General features: G+C 40.5%; 1 protein-coding gene across 3 annotated transcripts in view; it reads left to right on the top strand.

Moving 5' to 3' along the window:
* The window catches only part of unc5da (unc-5 netrin receptor Da), a 147,596-nt gene that overhangs the window by 63,489 nt on the left and 58,893 nt on the right, over positions 1-25,214 (top strand). For 2 of the 3 annotated variants that reach the window (XM_028973414.1, XM_028973413.1), the window contains exon 3: positions 24,874-25,089. In XM_028973414.1, coding sequence (XP_028829247.1) covers positions 24,874-25,089 — 216 coding nt within the window. Of the gene's footprint in view, positions 1-13,008; positions 13,105-24,873; positions 25,090-25,214 lie in introns of those variants that run through there. The other variant, XM_028973415.1, reaches the window with a different exon arrangement.

Raw genomic sequence — 25,214 nt, 5'->3', positions numbered from 1 at the left:
GGGGTAGGACACCCCCACAGAGACTATGTTTTTTTCTTTCTCATGCCAGTTTGTGGGCTAATGAATTGAATTTTTCTTCCGTATGTGCAGTAGTGGACAGGAGAAAGTAGTGCATCTGTATCTGTAGTGTTCAAATCCTCGGTGTGACTTGTGATCCACATGCTGAGCAGGCCGCCACAGTCCCCCATATGGCATCGTGGGTAATGTGGTATATTGATGGGAGAGTCAGGGAGGACGGATCCCTCTGGTCGTTTCACTGTTGATGACTGCAGCATTTCCCTCAGACCCACCAGTCGTTAAAAAAAAAAGCTACCCAGTGCTAGCCATTGCTAGGTTGATGGTTTGGGTCGTGATGCTGCTGGTCATTGTTTCTCGTCTCAAGCACAGATGCTCAACTTTACAGCTGCTTCGTCAGACGTGACTGTTCTAAAGCTCTTAGATTTAATACGGCTTCCTCTGAAGTTCATTTGTGCGGAGTCAGGGTTGTCTGGGCAGCTATAACTAATTGAGAGTTCTGCACATTTGCGTGTACGACAACTTTTGAGATGTTCCTTGATCAAAGGGCTGCCATGCTTTTTAAAGGGCCAAGTAAATGCACTCAAATCTGGACAGTGTGGAAAAGAAGCAGAAACCATGGAGTAAACTGGACGGCGTTCTTCTCTCCGTCGAAGTAAACGCCTGCAAAACGGGTGTATTAGTAGTATGTTAACACAATACAGTCTGTGGCTTCCAGGTGTCAGTTGTATGGCAGATTTTCCAGTAGGGATTGTTCTAGGACATTCTTCAGGAAACTCTGTGTTTTTCCCATACTGCAGAGCTATCTTTAGATGGCTGGACTCCAGATTCTGCGCCACAGCAACAACCCAGAGAAGCGTAGCAGTCAGTGCACTACACAGGTGCAGAGGCGACATTTATCCAAGTTAATGTGCGTCTGTGTGTGTGTGTGTGTGTGTGTTTCGGCATGGTTTAAATCCCATGCATTATGTTGCTCATGTGGAAAACAGAGGTAGACGTTGCTGCAGTTCTCTACAGAGTGCAGTGCAGAGTGGTTTGAAATCAACCTAATGGGCTTTCCATTCATGAGCAATGAAATTGAGTTTCAAAATGCATTTCATCATTCAGATTTCTAACAAGGCTTCACAAGGGATACTGAACAATGGCTGTTTTGTAATGAGTGTTATACTCACCAATTTATCATATGAATTTGTTGTCAGTACAGAATATATGAAAGTATATTTAAACTCTCCATAGAGAGTCAAATGTTGACTTAAAGCTGGCTATCGTAGCGTATTGTTGAAAGTTTGTGTAAAAAGAAAATCATGTTGAAAATTTTCACATTTTAAAGGAGCCAAAAAGTAGGATGAAAGAATGAATGACATCAAATACCTAGCGAATTATTTATTATTAAAAAATGGTCTAAACTACGCGTAGAGACAAAGACAAAGAGTTGGGGAAGGAGGGGGTGGGGGTGGGTATGAAGCCCCTGTGTCTGAGCTGACTCAGGTGGTATTGAATGGTGTCTCAGTAATACCGCTTGCAACCGGCCTCGCTCTCCCGTTCCCTCTCGCTCGCCGCTTCACTCTGTAATCTGCTGTCAAAGCACAGAGCGCTAGCCTGTCTACAGCAGGTGTAATGGACACTCTCGGCTAAAGCTCATGACAGGAAGCTGCTTCTGGATCAAAATGGATTTTGTCTTTTATTGTCATTCTCTCCTCGACTCTTCTCAGGCGTAGCTTTCGTGGGCCTTTTTTTTTTTTTTTTTTCTAGCCTTTTCCAAATGGTGCTCGGATTATGCATTGTTTGCATGATTCGGTTAATTTTAGCCACCTGCCGGTTCCTCTAACATTGACGCTTAGCGCCACGCCAGCTGACCTTCATGCTGACAGATTTGGTCACCGGTCACCGGTGCGTCCGCATTAGGGAGTAAACAGTGTTTTGTTTGTTAAATCCCCAGGCTGAACGTCCATTACCTCTACGTGGATCCAGTCTCATGTGATAGACAATTCTGAACATCCAGCGATGGTGGGCATGTTCATCACCTCTGGAGGTGCAAATCTCCCCCAAAGAGAGAATTAGTTGAATTGTCATTGTAACCTTAGTCACGCGTGAGTCTGATGTGCAGAAAGTCAGCAGAAATTGTGCTGGTCCTGATCATCAACACAAAATGAGCAACACTATTTCCCATGGAGCACTGATACCAGGACAAACCCTGAGCTGAAAGTCATTTAAAAAGAATGCATGGATGGATGGAAGTGGGCTTGCTTTGGTGTCCCAGCTTTGTGTGTGTGTGTGATGTCATGTTGCTTAATTCATGCTGAAGTTATGTTGCTTGATTCATTGAGTCAAACCCTTGAGGGCGATTTCAACTCAAGGAGGCAAACACAAGGAGCAGCCACCATTATCACAATCACCATGACTGAAATATCCCTCCAAAGGCAGGAGAATCTCTGACAAGGTACACTGAAGCTGCTGTGATGCCAATTTTTTCTCCTTTGTCACCCTTCGGCACAGTGAAGGAAACAGATAGAATAACCTTTTGCAGGTACTGTCAGCTTTTTTGATGGTGGTGTCCACGATACCAAAGTTCCCACTGTGTTCTAAAACCGAAACTGACACTTCATAAGTATTTTTTTTTCGCTGTCGTGCTACTGTCTCTTACTAAAGTTTGTATGTTTGAAAAAAGGAATGTGTGTGAAGGACACAAGAGACAGCCAGTTTTGAAAGTGCTTTTAATATTTCAAGACCTTTCTTTTGAGCACACATTAAAAAAAAAAAACTTCCATTGTTTGTGTTGGACCAGAGCTTCATGCCGATGACCTCTGAGAGTTTTGAGTACCATGGGGAGGACACTCAAGTCAAGGTCATGCGTGGAGGATCTTATGAGGATGAGAACCCAGTGGGATAGAAAAGGACAATGCGTATCTGAGCGCGGGGAGAGCTAAATGGACAAGTGAATAAAGAGGTGTGCTTCTGTCTATCCTTTCTCCTTAATGGCCCCTTTCCTCTAGTGTGCCTAATGAAGCTAATCTGAGGTTAGCGAGACCCACAGGTGATAAGTAGCCGATTCTTTTGTCAGTCTTCTGTTGGGATTGCAAATGCATGGCTGTGAAAGGCTGTGTTTTTATTAATTCATTTTAAAATATATAAACATGGCACAATCGTACTGTGTGCCGAGCCATCTGCTGAGAATGGGAATCAATTAAAATGTTCCCCCAAAGATGGAAAGTAGCAAAAAAAAGTCTTATGCTTATTTATAAATGCTGAATATATGATTACATAACGAAAAGAAACATGTTGTTTAAAATGTTTTCATACAATTCGAATGTCTGTCATCTAATTAATGATCTGGATAGAACAATATAGAAAACATCATCTCTACAGTGTATCCTGAGCCCACCAAGGGTATTAAATTTTTTTTAATTTTGTTGTGCAAAAGACATCAGAGATATTAAAACCAGAAATACTACATAACTTGTTCAATGTCTGGGCAAGACGTAAGACATAAAATTCTGTACATTCATTTTATAAAATTAGCCATGTTAAAATCACTTCTGGGTTGTTTTTAATGGTTGTTTCTTTTTTCATGGTAAACAACAATATTTGAAAAAGTTCTAAAAACTGTGTATGAAATACAAGTGGAACTTGTAGTACTAGGTGATGATGATGTTTTATTCTAGTGGAAGTTGAAAGATCTTTTAAGGTGCCCTTTTCACTATGCTCTCTTTTGAAGGTTGAGATAGCTGGAGACCATACAGGCCGCTGAGTCATTTCAAGTGAGTCACTGGCCTGAAACTTCTCTGACAAAATCGCACCCCTTCTTTACCAAAGCATTTATGTCCTTTCATCAAAGTCATTATTGAGCCTGTTCTCACACAGTCATTAGAGGAAAATGTTGGATCTGCACTCAGTTCATATCTGGTCAGAGCCTCTAGTGTTTCAGGTGGATGGTGTTGGGATTTGCAGAGAAGGTGAAAGTATCGTAGGCAATTCCTGTGGCGCGAATGACCCCAAAACATCCATTAATCACCTCAAGCAGCTACAGCAATGATGCACGAGTGCCAGAGTTAACAAGTGTAATGCACTTGCTCGTCCCAGGCCCTCAGACAAGAGGGATGAGAATGATGGAGAAGTGGGGAGGGTTGTGGAAAGGTAGACCTAGCATACAAAGAAGAGGAGAGATGGATGATTGTTCAGCTTGGCACGGTTAATGGTTTGGAAGGGAATGCTTGGTCAGGCGACTGAGCAAGCAAGTGCAGGTTTAATCTCCCATCCTTTGGCAGCTGATTTGATTTGGTCAGTGTGGAATGGAAAAGAAAAAGGGGAAAGAGGAGTCTGTTCACTCATCTGAACTCAGCTAAGTGACACATACTTAATGGACCAGGGATGAACCAAAGGGCTGTTTTTAAAAAAAAAAATACAGAACATTGGGGAACTGGCTGCTCATTGAAGGTCAAGCAGATGGTTTTAAATGAGTTGAGAAACAGTGAATAGAATACAACTTTTCCCATGCATGGTAGCTAAGTTGAAAAAAATTTAATTGAAGTGATAAACAAATTTGACATTGATCCAATGTGTGACATTTATTCTGTTTTATCCTCCTTACCCCACTTTTATCTTCAAGCGCACCTTTTATTTAATAAAATATTATGAAAATTATTATGAAACATTGATTATGAAAATTATTCACCTGTTTAACCAGGAAATTTTGATTCCATGTCAAGAATTTCTGAAAGTTGTCCGGAAAGGCAATCTGAGCATAAGTAAGCAAGAAAAAAATTTTTTTTTAGTTTTATCCAGACTTGTTTAAAAATGCCCATTTGCCCTGCCTCCAGCACATCAACTGCGAGAATTGACTGCTTACTTTCTGCCTAAAACATCTACCCCTTGACAGGTGCCACTGTGATAAGATAATGAGTAATATGAATTTCACCTATAGGCAGTTTTAATATTGTGGCTGATTAGAGTACAGTGTAATAAAATGGAAGCATTTTTCTCCATGCTTCATTCCAGCCTGTTACCAAAAATTTCAGATTTCAGATTTCGGGGTGGGCTCATCCTAGGAATGAAAATTTGATGTCAGCTGATGGAAATGGTGATTACTGGATTTCATTAAGTTTCGATCTGGGGGATTATGTGGAAAAGTTCAGGCCAGATTGATGTTTATGGATGGGGCAAGAAATTGCAGATGTTCAGCCCTTAAAGGAAAACGGTGAGCTATGGATGGGATTTTAGTAGGCTTTAATTAAAGGGGACATATCTGAAACACACAGGCCCTGCGGCTGCATTCTGGAGCATATCAGTGCAGAAGATTACTGCTAAGCCCTGGTATTTGGTAAATGGTCGTGTTAATCAACATATTGCTGACATGGACACATACGGACACACACACACTCACGTCCACATACGTATATATATACACGGGAAAGTGATAAGAATAATATGAAATATATGGAGGGTGCTCAATAAAATGGAATCTTTATAAAGAGTTGGATTTGCATTTGTATGCTTGAATCACATTTCAGCTCTTTTTAGTCTTCCTCAGTTCTTCCCAGTTAACATCTTGACTTTACTTTACACACACACAAACGCACACACGATGAATAAACATGGACTGTAGAGCCTTAATCATTGTGGATGTCACTCTCATGTTTTTATAATATGAGTGCCCGACCTCACCTTGACCCCTCTACAGCTCTTTTAGCTCCTCATGACACTAGAGCCATTCCTGTCATTAGAATATTTAAGGCTGCTGAATGTGTATTTAAAACACTTCTGCTCCACAGTGCTGAGGCACTTCCACCTTCCATGGCTGTCAGGGTAGACGTCTTTCTTTAAAATCATTCAAGGGAGGTTATTACTGCATGTCTGATAAGACACCTGGTGCGTTACATTTCTCTTTATAGTTTTTTTATACAATCTATTAAAGATCACATTTTTTGGGTGTTGCAGTGTCCTTAGTAAAGCTGGACAGCTAGCAAAAGTTTTAAACATTGGGGATACTGTTTTCAATCTGGAATTGTCTGGGTAATATAGTATTTATATACAGTACAGGCCAAAAGTTTGGACACACCTTCTCATTCAATGTGTTTTCTTTATTTGCATGACCATTTACATTGGTAGATTCTCACTGAAGGCATCAAAACTATGAATGAACACATGTGGAGTTATGTACTTAACAAAAAGTGGAGACCTGACCTCCACAGTCACCGGACCTGAACCCAATCAAGATGGTTTGGGGTGAGCTGGACTGCAGAGTGAAGGCAAAGGGGCCAACAAGTGCTAAACACCTCTGGGAACTCCTTCAAGACTGTTGGAAAAGCATTTCAGGTGACGACCTCTTGAAGCTCATCGAGAGAATGGCAAGAGTGTGCAAAGCAGTAATCATAGCAAAGGGCGGCTATTTTGAAGAAACTAGAATGTAAAACTTGTTTTCAGTTATTTCAACTTTTTTGTTAAGTAGATAACTCCACATGTGTTCATTCATAGTTTTGATGCCTTCAGTGAGAATCTACCAATGTAAATGGTCATGAAAATTAAGAAAAGACATTGAATGAGAAGGTGTGTACAAACTTTTGGCCTGTACTGTATATAAATCGGCAAAGCAAGAAAGAAATGTAAAGATGTCTCCTCTTGTGGCAGGCATGAGACTAAATCATTCAAAATGAGAACTGTACATTTTGGGGCTCCTCCCATTTTAATCTCTTTTCATTAAAGATCATGTCCAGGGTGATAGAAATAATTACAAACAAACCAAATTGATCATTAACCAAGCTGTTCTTTCTTGTTTTACTTTGTAAATTCTGAAGACACCTTAATCTTACACTAGCCCCATGCTTAATGCTTAGTGCATAATCCTGAACTTAGTGGCAGTTTGAAAATAGTACACTACGTGTACACAGACCTATTAATTCATTTTTAACTAACTTAATTTTCAATGCAGTAGGTTTGGTGAATAAATCTCTCACACCATACCATGAATATATTTATACTTAGTTGCATTAAGAGTGCCTTTTTAATCTATTTAAACTAGGGCTTAACAATGCAATTTTTAAATTGATAAAAATCGATTAATATAAGAGTCGGCAACGAATTTCATATTAAACCAATCATGTTAGGGACAGTGTGGGGTGTCATTTAGAAAAAGGACAGTACAGATTTGCATGAAACTGCTATTAAAATGCAGTATATTAATATCAAGGTCATTTATTCCGGTTGATACGGACCACAGCAGAAAATGCAGTGAGACAGTAATTACTTTTACTTCACTGCTCCTCTTAATACCTTCCATTTAGATAGTACATCATTAATCTGCAGCATTAATAAACATTGCATCATGAACTTCAGTAATACAGTCCCCTGCAGTGCCGGTGCAAATTACAACTAAAAAGATCCTAAACAGTAGTTCAGATTTCAGAAGATTTCAGAATATAGTTTTATGATCTGTAATTGACTCCCAGGATTTGGCTATTTGTTCAGTTGATCTGAGGTTTCTGGAGGGGCAAAAAAAAATCTAAAGTTTGATATTCCTGAAACAGAATATCCCTCTGTTCATACTGATTGGAGGTCAGGCTCTGGCTGTGAGGACTTGATCACGAGTTTTATTGCCTGTGGAAATGGATGTTGCTGAAGGTGCAGACTGATGGTAACGCTTCAATTAAAAGCTCCTTAGCTCATTAGGATCGCTAATGATGAGTGATGTGCTGTAAAAGGCAGCCAGTGCAGGCACTACAGTAATGACGTAGCATCTCCTCCACCTCCTCTGATATGTGGAACATCAGGTCTGAGATACCGAACATGATCATTTCTAAATGTTTACAATTTACAATGTTAAAATTTCCTTTAATCGAATCAGTTTACATAAATGTGGACCTTGGATGCAGTTTGACCTACAAACTTCTGAAAAAAAGACACATTTATTGTCATGGTGTTATCTCCTTCAGAATGCTGCTTAAGAAATAGCAGAGCATCCTCTGTATCGGGGCATTGGTGGCATAGCTGGTACAGAAGTGGACTCGTTATATAGGGTTCAAATGCAGAACCGTCAAGCTACCACTGAGGTCCCCTTGAGCAAGATACCGTCCCCACATACTGCTCCCCCGGTGCCTTTCATGGCTGCTGAATGCTTGTAAGTGATGGGTTAAATGCAGTGGGCACATTTTGTGTACATCATTTTCAACAGAAAGCACATCACATGGTGCACACAGTCATATTCACTCTCATTTGTATTTGTCCAGATGCAAAATTATTTGTTTTCAATGCTCTCTGTCCGTCTCTGAGTCCCTCTTTTTCTGGTCACATAAGCAAAGGCAGAAATATCCAGCCCTGACTCAAACAGTGGCTAAATAAATGGTTAGCTATTGTTCAAAATTAATATTCATAAAACTCCTCCATTCAGATTTTGATTGCTCCAGACCTTTTAAATATGCTTAACCAAGGTTGCTCCAAACAAACGTGTTATTTAATGGAGCGACATCAGGACCTCTGCAATGATTAAAAGTGAGTGAAGCATGATTGAGCAATCGTGCATTATTAATGTACAGTACAGCTCATGTTTATGCTGTTCTTATGCAACAATGAAGGTTGAAGCACTTCTTTCAGCCATGCACTGTTATTAATTTGTTCAGGTAATTGCAGTGTTTTTCTTCCATTCAAAATTTTATTGTTACTGTTTGCCAATCTCCTGTCTAGTTTTCTTTCAAAGCTAAATCACTGCTGTCATAAACAGAACTGGAGTCTCAGACCCTCCCTTATCATGATGAAGAAGGTCTCATCCAGTAATGAACCCTGACCTGTCCCTCACCCGCTCTGTAACTCTTTTATCCTCCAGCTCTAGGCTAAATACATTTCCATTTAAATGCAGGACAGTCTACATATTTCCAAATTTTACTGCTGGTTACCTGAACCCACTGCCTTGAGCAAAGGGCAATCCATTGACCCTGGATGAAAATGGCAATCAAAATGCTTTACTGTTTTGCTTTGGTCTAAATGCAGTAAGCTACAGGAGTTGTGCAAATTGTCACTCTGAGCTGTAGCTCCTTTTTTCTATCAGTTTTGGTCTTCATGTCATGTAGTTTGAGTTTCATGGCCCGTGACCCAATTTTATCTCTGCAGGTCTTATATGTTGCCTGCATATTGCCTTTAATGGAAGTTTAATGCTTGAATCCTAGAAGGATCCTTCAGTGATCTAAGCTAGAGGGCAGTGACCTACTTGCACTGCCCAGATGTATATCTGTAATCTTTCTTTAATACGATTGAATACGTGACCATGTTATTACCATTATTATTATGCTTTACTAAAAAAAACATTTGAAAAACATTGTTGTGGATTTAAAAGACTGCAATACAGGGTAACTCGACTCAAAGCAAACCAGACAGTACGATTGTCTGTCTGAATGTGTGTTTTCCAGTATGTATGTAAAACTGAAAAATAAATATTCAGAATAATTTCTTATGAAATTCAAAACGTCATCACATACTGATGCAAGGAGACAAAAAGCAATTTCAGAAACAACCAGTATGTACAAGTGCACAGGTTTGCTTTTGATATTTTAATGTCACTTCATGATACAAAACAAGACACATGACTAGTTTACATAATAACAAAGCTATTCCAGAACTGACAATGATTTAATCCATTCTAAATAAAAAATTAATTCATGAATTCTGTTATTTGCCTTAAATCGGCGTAGTCCGGTCTGTATTGGACAAGTGTGTCAAAGCAAGGGTGAAAATAGCTGTGCACTCATTAGCAAGTGAATTGCATCTTGATTAGCGAAATCTCTGGATGTTGGTAGGGACGCATCATTCTACGCCCTTGAGTGCATGCATTCATAGCTTTCAGATGGGGTTGCCACATGGTGGACGGACAAGGACTAAAAGTGATAGATTTACACACATGGGAGCACAAGCAGCGTAATCAGGGAAAGACCAGGCCAATTAGTGATAATTGCTAAATGGCAACCTGCATCAAATTAACATTTAATTAACAAAAGATTTTCCTCTAGGTTTATTAAACCACTTCAAACTGTCACGCTGGCGATGCAGCACGAGGCACAGGTGCACGACATCATTGAACTTTCGTAAGAAATGAAACAAAAATGGGCACCAAACACAGCAAAATGAATCCGGCGTGGTCCAAACTGAACGCAAAACGGTACTGACGTACAATTGCACGCAAGAAGGGTGACCAGGGCTGGTCATAAAGACACTTAAATCATGTACATATGAGGGCAATTGTCCTGCCAACAAGACCAGGATGTGGCACCCACCTCCTGTTGGGCCAGGAGCGTTACACAAACATTATTTTCATTTATTTATTTCATGCAAATCATCAATGCCAGTAATAAAGTTGCTGGAAAACACGTTTTGCAGTTATCAGCTGAAGGAGTGAAATGCTGTCAGTAAATAAGCACCAGTAATCAACAATCGAAATTAAAAGAAAAAGGTAAAGAAACCAAAGTTAAGATCAGAACTACAAGGGGTTGTCGATCAGTCAACAGGGTCTCAGAACCCTTATCACTCCCTGTCTATCAAACAGAGGCATTTAAAAGATAAGTCATCTGGGAAATGTCAAAAAGACCTTAGGCTCTTCGAGATACCTTTAAGCAGAACTAAAGTCTCAAACCCCGCTAATCCTTGGCTTCCTGTCTGACATTTGGTCCCATGAGCACCGGGTACAGGTATAAAGCATGAGGAGGTGGGGACCCAGCTGGAGGAAGGCAGATAAATCTTCAAATAAAAAAAATAAAAAGTCCACATATAATCTACGAGTGAACCAAAAATAGGCCGTTTCTTTCTTTATTTACATACGTGTTTATTGAACGTTGAAGCTTCAGCCATGTTTGTTGTGCTGTAATGGCGGAGAAGGAGGTTTAATGAGGGGCCAGTAGTGAGCCAGTGTAACTGATGGAATCGGTACTTCGTAATACCCCCCCCATACCTTGCCTAGGTGGTGACAGATGAATAATGATGTTAATTAATTCACTGGAACAATGTGCGTCTGTTCTTGTGCAGGATATTAATGATTTTTTTTTTTTTAACATTTATGGAATCAAGCATCTTTTTCACCCTCTGGATGTTTAATGAAAATGACAAAAATGACAACGCTTAAGGTATATTTTAGCAGCCCATCCCTCAAATTTGCCTGGGAGATGGAAACGTAATGTATTCAATGGGGCTTTTAATAACTGGCTGATTTCTCGCCTGTTTTCACCACTTGCATGGCGGCTTTTTACTTATTCATGTGTCCCCTCCGCAGCACAAAGCTGTCACTGTTCGGAGAGAGCTGTCAGATGGACAATAGATACCGAAACTGAGATTGCATCCTCGTAAAAAAAAAAGGGGCTTCATTACCGCCCATTCTCTGCAATGAAAGATGAGATGCAATGGACGCGAGTGATATTAACGGAAACCGGGAGGCGTTGAGAATGGCGTTAATAACCTTTTCAGCGCACCAGCTCCGTCATGCCGCTGAATGAGCTCTCGGATGCCGATGAGACAAAAGCCGGGCCTGAATGCTAACCGATTAGCCACTGTAATTAGAGCGCCATGCGCAAAAATCTTGGAGGGGATGCTGCTGTTCACAGGGGAATTTTGCAGTTCGCAAACTTTTATTAGCTATCTAACAAGTTTGGCAAGCAGCTTCAACCTAGAAAGGATGGCGAGGGCTCACATAACCCATCACAGGGACTGTGTCGGATCTGATAGAAGCGAAACAGAATAATAAATTTAGCCACCTAGCCGTCAAAGCATGTATTTATAAACCGGGTTTTGGTATATGTGCTCTGCGCGGTATTGGTGAGGCAAATATTGGTGCTGCTTGATTGCAGATATAAGTGCAGATATACAGGAGGTCAGTGTCAAATTAAGCTCCTTGTAAACATGGGATACAAAGCAGTATTGATTGTGGGTGCTTCCTTAATGGATTAAGCAATTAACATTCCATTATGCTCCGGGGTGTGTATAAAAATGTCGGTCGGACTTCACTGCCCTCTTGTTTAATTTAACGCTTGTGATTAGAAGAGAAGGGCCTGGGGAATGCGTAAAGATGTTTGTGGAAGGATGTTTGGGACACCAACCAAAGTGTCAGCATCGTAACTTTTACTGTAGTTGAATGTCCTCTGTCCTCACTGGGTGCTCCAGCGTAGAGGTCACAGTAAAAATTCATCCGATGCCTGTAGATTCCTGACATCTTCCTGACATTCCTGACATGTGTTCCCATGTACCCTGATTGTAAATTGATTACAACAATGTGTCTATGTCGTTATATTTAAGCAATATCAGATTCAACCCACCAGTTCCCATCCAGAAGTTTCAATGGGAAACATTGACTGATTATATTAGTTTTGTAAAATTCAGCTACGCCTTCTTATTTAGTAACACCTCAAGAACACCTTTAGGATCCACGCGCCCATTTTCATGCAAGTTCCGAAAAAAAGTAGATGCTTATACAGAGATGTCTGTGGTGCTGAAGTTGTCACATTTACGGCACTTTTCAGACACCCTTTTCCAGAACTCAGGGTTAAGAGTCTTGCTCAGGAACACAATGGTAGTAAGTGCAACTTGAACCTGGGTCTTCTGGTTCATAGGCGAGTGTGTTACCCACTGGGCTACTACCACCCTAGTTGGCATGAGGCAGTCTCTACTGATTACCAAGTTATTGGTGATTTGTCTGTTAATGTGGGACAGATATAAGTTATGAAGTGAATTCAAGTCAGCCTGCGATGGTCCGTGCCTTTGCATATGCTTTGCCAGTTTTATAGGGCCGGTTGGTGGGTGTGTTGTGGCTGCCAAGTGAAGCACAAGTGCAATATGCAAACTAGCTCTGTTTATTTATTTTTATGTCTCTCCTCTTGCACACATTTTAATATGGAAGAGTGTGGTGTGTCTAATGGGAGAGGCTTCTGTCACCTCGAAAACCCAGTTTTGCTGGGGTATGGAAATGCTTTGATGTGTGTGTGTGTGCGTGTGTGGGGAGAGAGCTGAGTGAAGCATTATTTCCATGCTAGAAGCTGAGGCTGGCAAACTCGTGCAGAAGATGTGTCTGAAGGCTTTGGATAGAAAATATCCTGTCTGGAATGACAGCTTCAGAGGAGCCTTTGGAAGGTAACGGCTCCTGTGTTGTCACAGACACTTTCTTTCTCTGTTTGTTATACAACACGTGTCATCATAGTGTGTCTGAATGAGATGATGTGCATTATGGAGATGGGACATGACATTATTCCCTGGGATAAGATGGATGGAGCTCTAAAATCCCGGCTGCAAAAATTGTGGACCATATGAATGTATGGAGAATGGTGAAGGAATGTAGAATTTAGAGGAATAACCGCAGGGAGAACAGGCACTCTGTAGCAGATACTGTCACAACCAAGGTGGCATGACCAGGCAGGTGAACGGAGATGATGACAAAACTGGACGAGGAAGAAGGACACATTCGACTTACAATCAGTAGTTACAGGGACAGTCCCTGTTACAAGGACATTCCACATTAGTAAGCAAACTAACAATTTCAAGCAGTTTGGGACAGAAAAGGGATCTTCCTGCTGCTGGAAAACATGAAAAAGCCTTTGCCTTTGGACAAGGTATGAACACATTGGATATTTTTCAAAATCTTGAGTGTGATTATTGTACTGTTAAGAGATTTGTGGCTGATACAGAGCACACACTTGCCATGCACTCATTGACTCGGCTCCCCTTCGTATCAAGTAAGCCTGATCCTTGTTGTAGTCTCGCTTCCTCATCCCTATTACCTGAACTGTGTTCAGTGTCCACGTTATCTGTATCAGCATTAGTTGGATCATGCTCGTTGATCAAATGGAGGTGGTTCACTCTTCCCTTTTGCGCTGCTCCCAATTGGATTACTCCAACATTTGCTTTTTCCTCCTGTCCGATTTCAGCCTGTGACACAAAGCAGCAAACAGGTATTTGAATCTGTTGGTGCCTCTGGAGTTCCATGAACATCAAGGTGTAGATGCTCCACAGGCTTGCAGTTATGAATAAGCCTTCTATTTGACCACCCCGTAACCAACGGTCACAAGCAGAAAGAGCTGCAGTGGGCCCAGAAACACAGGAAAACACAGCCTTGTTCACTGATGACTGATGGCATAAAAGGAGGCATAATTATGGGCATAAACCTCGGGGTGTGGTCCCTATCCTCTCCTGACCTCAAACCTATTGAGAACATTTGGAGCATCTTCAAGAAAATGATCTATGAGGGTGGGAGGCAGTTCACATCCAAACAGCAGCTTTGGGAGGCGATTCTGACATCCTGCAAAGAATTTCAAGTTCACAAGGATCACAAGTTTAAAGATGCAAGAATTGTGAAGCTGTTATCAAATATGGGGTTCTATGTTAAAATGTAAGTTGTTTTTGATATCAGTACAAAATGAAATCCTAATGCTGAGAATTCAACAAGTGACAATTTTTCAGTTCTTTACAACCTATAAAATTTTTTGAAACTGTACATAAAAATTTAGAAAACTGCGGTTAAATAAAAAAAAAACATATCATCATTGGGAGTAACATTCAACTTATACTCTAAAGGTTGACAACTTATGCTGAAATTTTATGCTTTATGCTTTATTTGCACTGTTTTTTTCAGTCTACACGCAAAGGTTGTCCTTGGCTAGGATGCATTTCCCATCTGTGTAATATGTCAGACCCAAGACAGGAAATAAACAAAATATAGTTGATTTAATGGCACTCATTTCCTTTGACATTTTAAATACATTTTTGACAAATAAAAAATATATATTATATCTAAAAATATAATTATCTATTTCATATATTTCAAATAGATATAATAATCTATTTTGCTTCTTTCTCTTTATATATATATATATGTGTGTGTGTGTGTGTGTGTGTGTGTGTGTGTGTGTGTGTGTGTGTGTATATATATATATATATATATATATATATATATATGCATGAATTGCTTACCAGCTGTGAAGTTTTTTTTTTTTGTTCCTCCTACCTGCATCCCAGAGCATCTTCAAAGACAGACATGTGAAAGCAGCAGGAAAGGCAAGTTGGAAAACGTGAGAATCAGAGAGGTTGCCTGTGGCAAGGTTTCTTCCTGATTTTCTCCTGCTACACAGGAACTTGGAACAGGGTGTGTTTTGTTCTTTCTCTCTCTCTGCTTGCATATGATTTTAAGAAAATCAAGCTATTTTTTGTTTCTGACATTTGGGCTTGACAAGTAAGGCATTGTTTGAACTCTGTTTACCTTTTATGCAGCTCAGGCCAGTGTTTTATAGAAAAATAACCCTGTAATGTTTTTTTTCTACATATTTGTAGTGAAGTGTGCCGCATTTCGTCTCACTCGTGTCTCTGGGACAAATGTCTTGCATGATTAATGCAGCTGTCATGCTGATCACAGATATAAAAGCCTCATGTCTGCTTGTGCTCTCACTCTATTCTTTCTATCCCTGTCCCACTCTCTGCCATTCTCTTCATCTCCCTTTCTGTAAAAAAAAAAGAGAGAAAAACTGTTCTTGTTGCATTATTCATCTGCGTTGACGTGCCCATTTAAGGTCCAAGTGCTTGATTAAAGGACCTGGCAGACCTTTGGGCTGGAAGGGGAGAGGAACTGTCTGTAGGAGAAACGTTTCATCCTCCTGATCATTTTTTCTGCTTTTGGTCCTCTTGTACATTGTTTCTCATTCTTCTTGTGAGAAGAAGTGCGTGAGTGAGTGAGTGAGTGAGTGAGTGAGTGAGTGAGTGAAATGTGTGCAAGTGTGTGTGCATCAATATTTGAACAAGGCATGAAAAAAGAAGAGAGCGGCCCTGTTTCTTGTGGGCCCAGCTGGTGCCCAGGCGGCGCTTTGATTTTTTTATTCCGTGGTTTCTGTCCCAGAAAAAGGGAGGGAAACACTCAAGGCTTTAGAGGAGCCTTAGACGATCTGCATTCCGACTGAAGCCACTGCAGCCAGCGCTATTATTGCTTTGGCACAATTTCGACATGGAACAGTCTTCGGTAGCACTGCTCTTGGCATGGGTGCATGTTCCATAGCTTACTCTGTTGGTACAACGGAGGCCTGGTTTACATGGACACTAGTAATTCATTCATAAACAGAATAATAAGTGCTGTGGAATGCACAGCACAGCAACTGGATCTGACTATTCTGTGGTTTGTTCTCCAAAAGCGAAGCTGCTAAGTGGGGTGGGAAGGCGTGTAGTGGGAAGCATGCAGCTAGTATATGCAAAGTTGCTAATGGAAAGTTTGGGCTGGATCACTGTGTATCCTCCCACTTGTGTTTTACCTTTTATTTGCTTTTTGTGTACATGCTATGATGTGAAGCTGCAACTTTTGTCACCATAATGGACCAAATAATCTACTAATCTACTAACATGGAAAGGGAAAAGAAAGATCCACACCCTGGTATCGATCTGTCGTCCATCTGTGGGAGTTATATAGTCTCTTAAAATAGTATAAACAAAGATGAACTTTACAATTCACATAACCACACTGGCCTGATTGCTTTCTCACTCATAGACATGTAAAGACACAGTGAGTGAATAATGTCCAAATGAATAGAAATTGACGTGCACTGATTGACTGGAATCTCATACCAGGATGAAGTCTGTGGGACTGGAATAAACTGCAGCTCATCATTAAGCTAATGGTGATTTTCATATGCATACATCAGCTCCACTGGGGATCAAAATCAATGCTTGTTCAGGTTTGTTGAACTTGTTTAATGTCATTAAAGTTAATATTGCACAGTAATTCCCCTCATCTATAAACACATCTCTCGATCTACCAGAAATTAGGAAAATGTCAGTATGTCACATCAGACCTTAAACCATAAAATAATCTCAGAAGATCCAATGTGGCATCTGTCTCACAATACAGATGACCTTTGGTTTATTTTGCTAGCTCCTCCATGATTCCCCTTTAACTATCAATGGGTCTGGGTTCTTTTGGGTTAAATTGACACTTTTCCACATCGCCTGAGAGCTGGAATGTGCGTTGCTTAGGAGCAGTGATGGGTCGTCGTTTAATTAAGGTTTAGAAGCAAAACTATCGCCTCAGCCTGTCAAGGATGCAGTCTCCGGTGCCGGATGAGAGGAAAATGTCATCGCCCTCCTCTTCCTTGGATGCTGAGCACTGTTCTGCGCATCCCACTCTGTCAGTCAAACACGTGGCTTTGAAATTTGAGTGGCAGACAGCGCTGCGGATGAGGGGGCGGTGCGCCGCAATGTAATTGTTCCACGCGCGACTGTGTTTTGTCTGTGTGATGGAGTTTTCCCATCGGCTCCATCTGCCAGATGCCATTTTTGATGGCCGCATACGCGTTCCAAATTCGGCTACTTAGTGTTGACAGGCAGGCCGACTCGCTGGTACCGTTTCTCGCGCTCGCACTTCCCACCCTGTCCTCCACCCATGAAGCCCGCTCTCACCTCCCTCTCTTCTCCTCTTGCGGAAATACTTCTCTGCCTAAGTAAAAGTGCTACAGTGTTTAATGCAAAGTTTGGCCTCAACGAGATCTGTGTATGTAAGTGCCACCCATAATGTGTTAAAAAGGGTATTAAAATTGGCATGTCATCTTGTGCCTTGAACTCGTTAACAAAGCAACGGCCCTTAAGCTCCTTGTGTTTCCATCCCAGAAGCGAATTGGTTGCTCTTAATCCCAGTGACAGCGCTGGCTGAGAACGTTTTGTCATAATTATGTAACGATTGTCATTGCATTTGAATTAGAAAACAGAGATTTAATTAGTCACTGGTTTGTTAATTTATGTACAGGCAGCTGTTTTTCTTTTTCTTTTCTTTTTTTTTGTGCCCATTTTCTGCTAAACCAAAGCTCAAGAACATGTTCTCAGAGGAGACTGGGTTCTCTGAATTCTGTGAAATAAACAAATTAGAGTTTATTTGTTTCAGAAATGCCAAATTCACATTACATTACATGGAATCATAAACCTATGCTATAATATAATATAATCTCTCTAGAGGTGCATTAGTGATAAGCTGATGCCCAGCATCAGTGTATCAAGGTTTAAGTTGTGGGTGGGAAACTTTTTATGGCATTGGGGAAAGACATTGTGAAAATGTGGTAATGTAGTACACATCCTTCATAGTTTTCATGAAATCCTAATGAGGGGGTAACCAAACTCAAAGAACTGTAACCAGCAGTGCCGTGTTCAGTCATTTCTGAGTTTGTGGTCTGTGTTACGTCCTTTAGGCCGTAGAATGGCTTGGGGTGCTCTGTTTTGTGCGTGTTATCTTTTAGGCTGTCTGCTGGGGGAGGAGATTTGGATTTACAGCTCCACCCACCAATTCCCTCATCAACTGGCAGCCAATCAGCGCACAGGACAGAGCACTACATAAGGACCCTTCCAGCCACCATTCAGGGCTCATTGTTGTGGAGCCGGAGGAGGAGGAAGCGAGAGGAGAGTTTTGGCGTTGGAGTTTTGGATAGAGTTGTTAGAGTTGGATAAGCCTTTGTTGTGTGTGTTAGTGATTAGTGTGGTTAGTTGTGGCTTTGTTGTGTAGTTGTTTTGTCTCTCCTTTCATGGTGTGTTGTCCTCCTGTGAATTGTGTTGTTGTATTTAGCACTTTAGGTTTGGTTTGCTGTTCACCGCTCACTGTAAATAAAAGCACAATATTTCACTTGGGTTTGGTATTTGTGTCTTCTTACTGCACATATTCCCCTCGTTTGTTGTCGTGTCTCCTGACCCCTAGACAGGGACGTGACATCTGGGTCAGATGTTTTAGACAATAAAACAATGTGCTACTCTTTAAAAATGTTACTATCTGAATTCTGTTGCATGTCTAATGTTTTTTTGTAAAAAATATTAAGATGGTGAGCTGTCATATGGCCTGTAGTAAAATAAGTAGGAACAGAGGCTTTTTCAGTTCCATTAGTATCTGTATGTTCTTAGGGAGGCTGATGGGGGGAAAAAAACTGAATCCTTATACACATGTAGTCTTTTCTCACTCATTAAACATCAGTCAGATGCTCGTTCACTCATCTTTCCCAGTCTAATTATCATGTGAAGATGCTTTGAACTAGCACATGAAGGTGTCAGTCAGCTTCTCCGGCACAGTGCTGCACCGTGTGGTGCTTTTTGAGTCTATGCCAGTAGTGGTGTGTGTGCAACACTCCTGGATTACAGTATCCTGTGTATTACATTGGGGTTAATTAACTTGCGCTGAGTGGAGCGAGTTGGGGCGCTTGCCTTTTCCTTGTGAAATTTCTTGTGAATATCGGAATATCAGTTTGCCATAGCTCCTGGCTTCTCTTCTGTTGCATCAGATGGAGTGCGAAAGCCTTGTGACCTCTTTCTTTTCGGTCTGAGGGTAATACAGGTTCTTGATTCCTCAAATAGTTTTTTTTTTTTTTTTTTTTTGGAGACAGGCTAGTGACCTACCCTAAATCTTTTTGAAAGTTCCACATTGTTCATTGTGATAAAAGTATGATGGGTGGACTTTTTAAAGGAGCAGTGGTGGCCTAGCGGGTAAGGAAGTGGACTTGTAAACAGAAGGTTGCAGGTTAAAATCTCAAACCTTCAAGGTGCCACTGAGGTTACTTTGAGCAATGTACTGTCCCCACATACTGCTCCCTGGCGCCTGTCATGGCTGCCCGCTGCTCACTAATGCAGATGGTTAAAAGCAGAAGACTCAAGTGCACCATGTGCTGTGCTTGCTTGTTTTTATAATGCAATTATAAAAACAAATGCATTCACTTGTCTAGTATATTTATTAGAACTGAATGACTTCAACCATGTAATACATTTTATTATTTCTGTGTGGGTCTGACATACATCATGGATGCAAAATTCATCCTATCCAATCCCTACAATCCCTACATAAAGATGTAGACGGGGTCTAATGGCCGACACATCAGTTGACCCATGTCCAAGACTGAGCCAACATCCCACTCTTATCTGTCATAGTTTAATGGGAAGCTTTTGCAAAATGCAAAATGTGCAATTAATTAGTTACAATTAATTGATTGACAGTACTAATTTATTCAATTTGCCATTAAAATTTTATCCATTTACCTTTATTGTCACAATACGGACATGTTTGGTGCTCCGGTACCATGTGTTCCTTACTGGAGATTTATGTTAGCTGTGTCTAGTGTTTGATTATCTTGGTTGTTTTTATCTGTCAGTATTAGTATAAATGTTCTGTCTTACATTGTCTAACCGCAGTTTGGTATCGGGTGACCTGCATCTTATTCTTCCCTGCCACACGTTCCTAACATTTATTAATCAAACAGATGCCCTAGACCAGATAGACTACAGCATAGTCATTCTCGCCAAAAACATTTCAGGGATAGGTGCCTGGCTTTGGGTCACAAGTGGGTAAAATGGATCCCTAAGGAGTCTCAACCTTTTAAACAATATAAAAGACCATGCAGTAAACCTTTGAAATGTTTCTGATATTTTACTATCAACCTGCCAACTTTATCTTTGTGCATTTCCAAACGAAGTAACCTCTGATTCCTAAACATGCTGAGAACCTCTGCTAATTGAAACATAAGGATCTCCAAATGGAAGAAAAAATCAACCGAAACCCACAAACCCAGCTTTAGTTTGAAAATGAACGAAACTCCTTGAACCAGATGTTTGATTTTCATACTAGTGGTCAGGACATTTATAACAACAAAGACCAATTAAAATATATATATATATTTTTTTTTTTTTTAGTTACTGGGACAGTCAACCTGGAGACACTCAGGGTTAAGTGTCTTGCTCAGGGACTCAATTGTAGTAACCTTAATTAGATTTTATTCAGCTTGTAATAACTTTCAGTAATTATTTCACATTCACAAATATGCCTAATTATTCTTTTGGACATTTTGTGCCATATACAAAGTAGTTTTGGATTGAGAGTACATTAATCATGTACCTGTTTTTAAAAAATGTGCTATAATCAGAATACATTTTAACAATGAATGTAGTTAAGGACCTCTGTCCCAAAAAAAATCGTTCAAATTGATCAATTCCATACAGAAGGTTCCAGTGTAACTGTGTTCTGAGAAATTGTAATATACCTAGCATGATTCTTATGGAAATCAAAGGGTATGATACAAATTGCATCTGCTTAATGCAGAAATTAATGAAACGCGTACTTTGCCCACCATGTGGCAGGTGTTCCAGTGTTGAAGAAAGCGTTGCTTCTCTGGTACTGAAAGCATATATTAAAATATGCATTACAGTCCAAATTAGTACAGGAGGTTCCCTGAGGAAGCTATGTGAGCAAGACAGAATTCCATGAATGTCTAAGTTTTCTGAAACCAAACTCATATACCTCTAGGGGGGTTATCAAATAGAAATATTGGAAGTTACATGTTCTGTGCTTTATATCCTTAACTGGTAATATATTAATATGAACATGAACACTCACTCACTCACTTGCCAGATCTCATCCAATGAATATTACATTGAACAAATTTAACACTATAATCATTTTAGTGTTTTTTGGGCTAGATGTATCACCATGTATAATGGAGCTAATACAGCTTGTTTTTTTTAATTATCAATAGTCATTATAATTACTTAACTTGAAATGCGGTCCAGTTATCTTTAACCGTAAGTGCTTGTTTTGTACTTCACCGTGTTCCTTTTTAACATTTTTACTTTAAGTAGGTTTCAGAGTTCATCATTTTTCTTTCCTTCACAGAAGTTGAGTCAGTGCTTCAACATCTTTTTAACACAATTGTGTATATTTCTGCTTGAGTGACGAATATTTGTACTTTTGCCACTTCTGCAAGACAAGCTTCAATTACAGGTGACCAAACTGTCTATAAACTTACTGTATATCATACTAGTGCCTTCCTGCTTTCTTGACCTAAAAATTTCCTTTTGTATGATCAATAACGTTTATAACAATAACCTTACCCCTCCTGCACTCTGAAACCAATAACACAAGCCAATAACACAAATTATGCTCTCCATGTGTTGAGCTCTTTCATTGTTAAAAAAAATAAATATTACAGAGGGTTGTGTTCAAGTGGCCTGGCTGCTCTGGAGGGGCCTCAAATTGCCACCAGGGTCAGTTTTCCCCAATCTGTCCTACGGTATACTGCATAGATGGAAATAATTGTTTACTGCATCTAGGTCAGCACCGATACCCTTTATCATAAGTGGTGTGTGTGTGTGTGTGAAGTTGACAGACAGCAGTGTGATACACTCATTGCTCATGTACGGTGGCAATGACATCTTGTTTTCCTTGCATGCAGAGAGATGTATCTGGTGACCGTACGTTATTGCCAGGGTGGCCCGGCCATCGTAGATCACCGTGACGATGACAGGTCCCCTGACAGAGCAGGCGATTGAGTGCCGGCTTCAGCCTTTTTTGCTCTTCTGCCATGTCATGCCGCAGATTAACACAGCATGCCATCCATGTCATGCAAATGAAAATTATTAATGGCTGCCAGATGCCAGCATACCACAGACAGAGACACTACATGTAAAAGAGTGGGGGTAGATAATGATTGATTACATGTCATACATTACAATTAAAGCCTTAAATGTTCTGGAATCCTTCCAAAATGTTCTTTGTGTTCTTCTAATTTTGCTGGAAGCTCACATCCTGCTGGAAGCTCACAACTATCAAGTACAGTCAAGGCAAAAAGTTTTTAGAATGACACAAATACCGGCTTTCACAAAGTGCTGCTTCAGGGTTTTAGATCTTTTTGTAAGTTGTCTCTGTGGTGTACTGAAGTATAATTACAAGCATTTTATATGTTTCAAATATTTTTATTTACAATTACATCAGGTTTATGCAAAGAGTCAATATTTGCAGTGTTGGGCCTTTTTTTTTTTAAGACCTCTGCAATTCGCCATGGCATGCTGTCAATCAACTTCTGGTCCAAATCCTGACTGATGGCAGCCCATTCCTTCATAAGGAATGGGTTGGAGTTTGTCAGAATTTTTGGGTTTTTCTTTGTCCTTTGAGGATTGACCACAGGATCTCAACTGGATTTCTGGCTATGGACCAAAATTTCAGTGTTTTGTTCCTCAAACTACTTATCACTTATGACATGCCTTATGGCATGTATTCACTGGGTACACAACACAAGATATGCATCCAGCCAGCCACATGATGTAAAAGGAAGCATGACCCATCAGACCACCTTCTTCTTTTGCACCTCCAGTGCAGGTGTGATGGTCACATGCCCATAGGCTCCTGGATTGAGATTATCAGTGTAATGAGGGTGGGCCATTTATATGGATACACCTTAATAAAATGGGAATGGTTGGTGATATTAACGTCCTGTTCTTGGCACATTAGTATATGTGAAGGGGCAAATTTTTCAAGATGAGTGGTGACCATAGTAGCCATTTTGAAGTTGGCCATCTCGGATCCAACTTTTGTTTTTTCAATAGGAAGAGGGTCATGTGACACATCAAATTTATTGGTAATTTCACAAGAAAAAAACAATGGTGTGCTTGGTTTTAACGTAACTTTATTCTTTCATGAGTTATTTACAAGTTTCTGACCACTTATAAAATGTGTTCAATGTCACCAACCATTCCCATTTTATTATGGTGTATCCATATAAATGACCCACCCTGTAAAATCGTTCATCAGTTTAAAAGTCCCAAATTGGTAGAGATTAAAGGAGTTCTACACCCCTGTCAGCCTCGTGTGTTGCTCTGTTAAATGAGGATCTTGTTTTGAGGGGAACTGTTGGCCCCAGCCGCTGCCGGTGCTCCCAGAGAGAGTGTGTTTACTGTGCCAAACAAGAAAACGTTCAGTTAAGCAACACACTGCATGTCTGTGGCTGTGTGTGCTGCTGTTGTGCTTTATGGAAGAGTATCAGCCCTGCACAAGTGGTGCTTTTTGCCTCCATTTTGACTCTTTAGGCTTTCATCTCTCTGTGTGTCGAATGGACACACTTCCCTTTCATCAGACTTCCATCATGTCAAACAATTCTGAGCATCTGAAATGAATATAAAAGAGTGTGTGTGTTCGCCTATGTGTGCAGCTAATGAAGCTTGTTCTGTACAGGTATTCTTGAATAAATGTATTTTTTGCATTCATTTCAGGCATGTGGAGTGTGTGTTTATGTGTGCGTGTCTGTCAATACAAGCCAGCATGGTGATTGCAAACCTAAAGCTTGAATATGATTGCTTCAGACAGGACATATGTGCCCGAGGGACATCATTTTAAAATTAAAAGGATGTGCCTTTGTTCAGCCTCAGTTATGGGAATGAAAGGATGGTGTGGGAGGAATAGAGCGGGAGAGTGAACAACAGAGAGAGTGCTGGTGGGGGGGCCGAGGTAAAAGCAGTGATTTTCACAGTGTGTGTCGCACACTGACTCATTTATCCATTCACTTTAATCAGGAGACATCCAGGAGGTGGTACCTGTCAGATGTTACCTTTTGAGAATCACAAACCCATGCACGCACACACACACACACACACACACACACACACACACACACAAAAAGTCTAAACACACAACACACTCAACAGCACACAGGAGCTGAGAGTAGACATTGTATGATTACAACAATTTTGGTCTAAAGTGCTGTTTTGCAGTGATTACAACTTCCCTGTGTTTGGACAACTAGTGGTGTATTTTAAATGTGTTTGCATTTGGCTGCTTTCCTTGTTAATGAACCTCTCGTGGTACAAATGTGCCAAGTGTGGCTGTCTTTGAAGTGGAAAAGCATCGTTCTTCTGTGAAATGCCCTAAAATTGGCAGCTGTTAGCAAACATATTTATATATTGCTGCTTTTTTTTGGCCGAATTTTTGGTTTGTGATAGAGCAGACAAACTGAAGGCTGGTAGTTGTCATTAATTAGAGGTATTAATGACAACTACGAGCCTTCAGTTTGTCTGCTCTATCACAGACCTAACCTGCTGGCTAGGATTATAGACTTAGTTTAAATTCTGAATGTAATTTTTTTGCAGGCTCTCGGACTGATGGCCTGCAACATTCCCAGTCGGCTCTGTCTGGAACGCTGCCACATTTTCTGCAGGAGCCAGATGATGCTTACATCATTAAGAGTAACCCCATTAAACTGCGCTGCCGAGCCCAGCCCGCCCTGCAGATCTTCTTCAAATGCAATGGAGAATGGGTTCATCAGAACCAGCACACAGCGATGGAGCACGCTGACCAAGGAACAGGTGAGATGACCTCAAACATGCACATAGAAACACCTATCAGCATATTTTCACTGGTGTAAAGGTGATCAAAGTGGTGATCATTTATGGGAAAAATACAGTTTTAATGTTCTGTTTGGAGAAGAGCT

The sequence above is a fragment of the Denticeps clupeoides genome, chromosome 3 (assembly GCF_900700375.1).
Source record: "Denticeps clupeoides chromosome 3, fDenClu1.1, whole genome shotgun sequence".
NCBI lineage: Eukaryota > Metazoa > Chordata > Actinopteri > Clupeiformes > Denticipitidae > Denticeps > Denticeps clupeoides.
The sequence above is the reverse complement of the archived record's forward strand: the minus strand, read 5'-3'. Positions and strand labels throughout refer to the sequence as shown.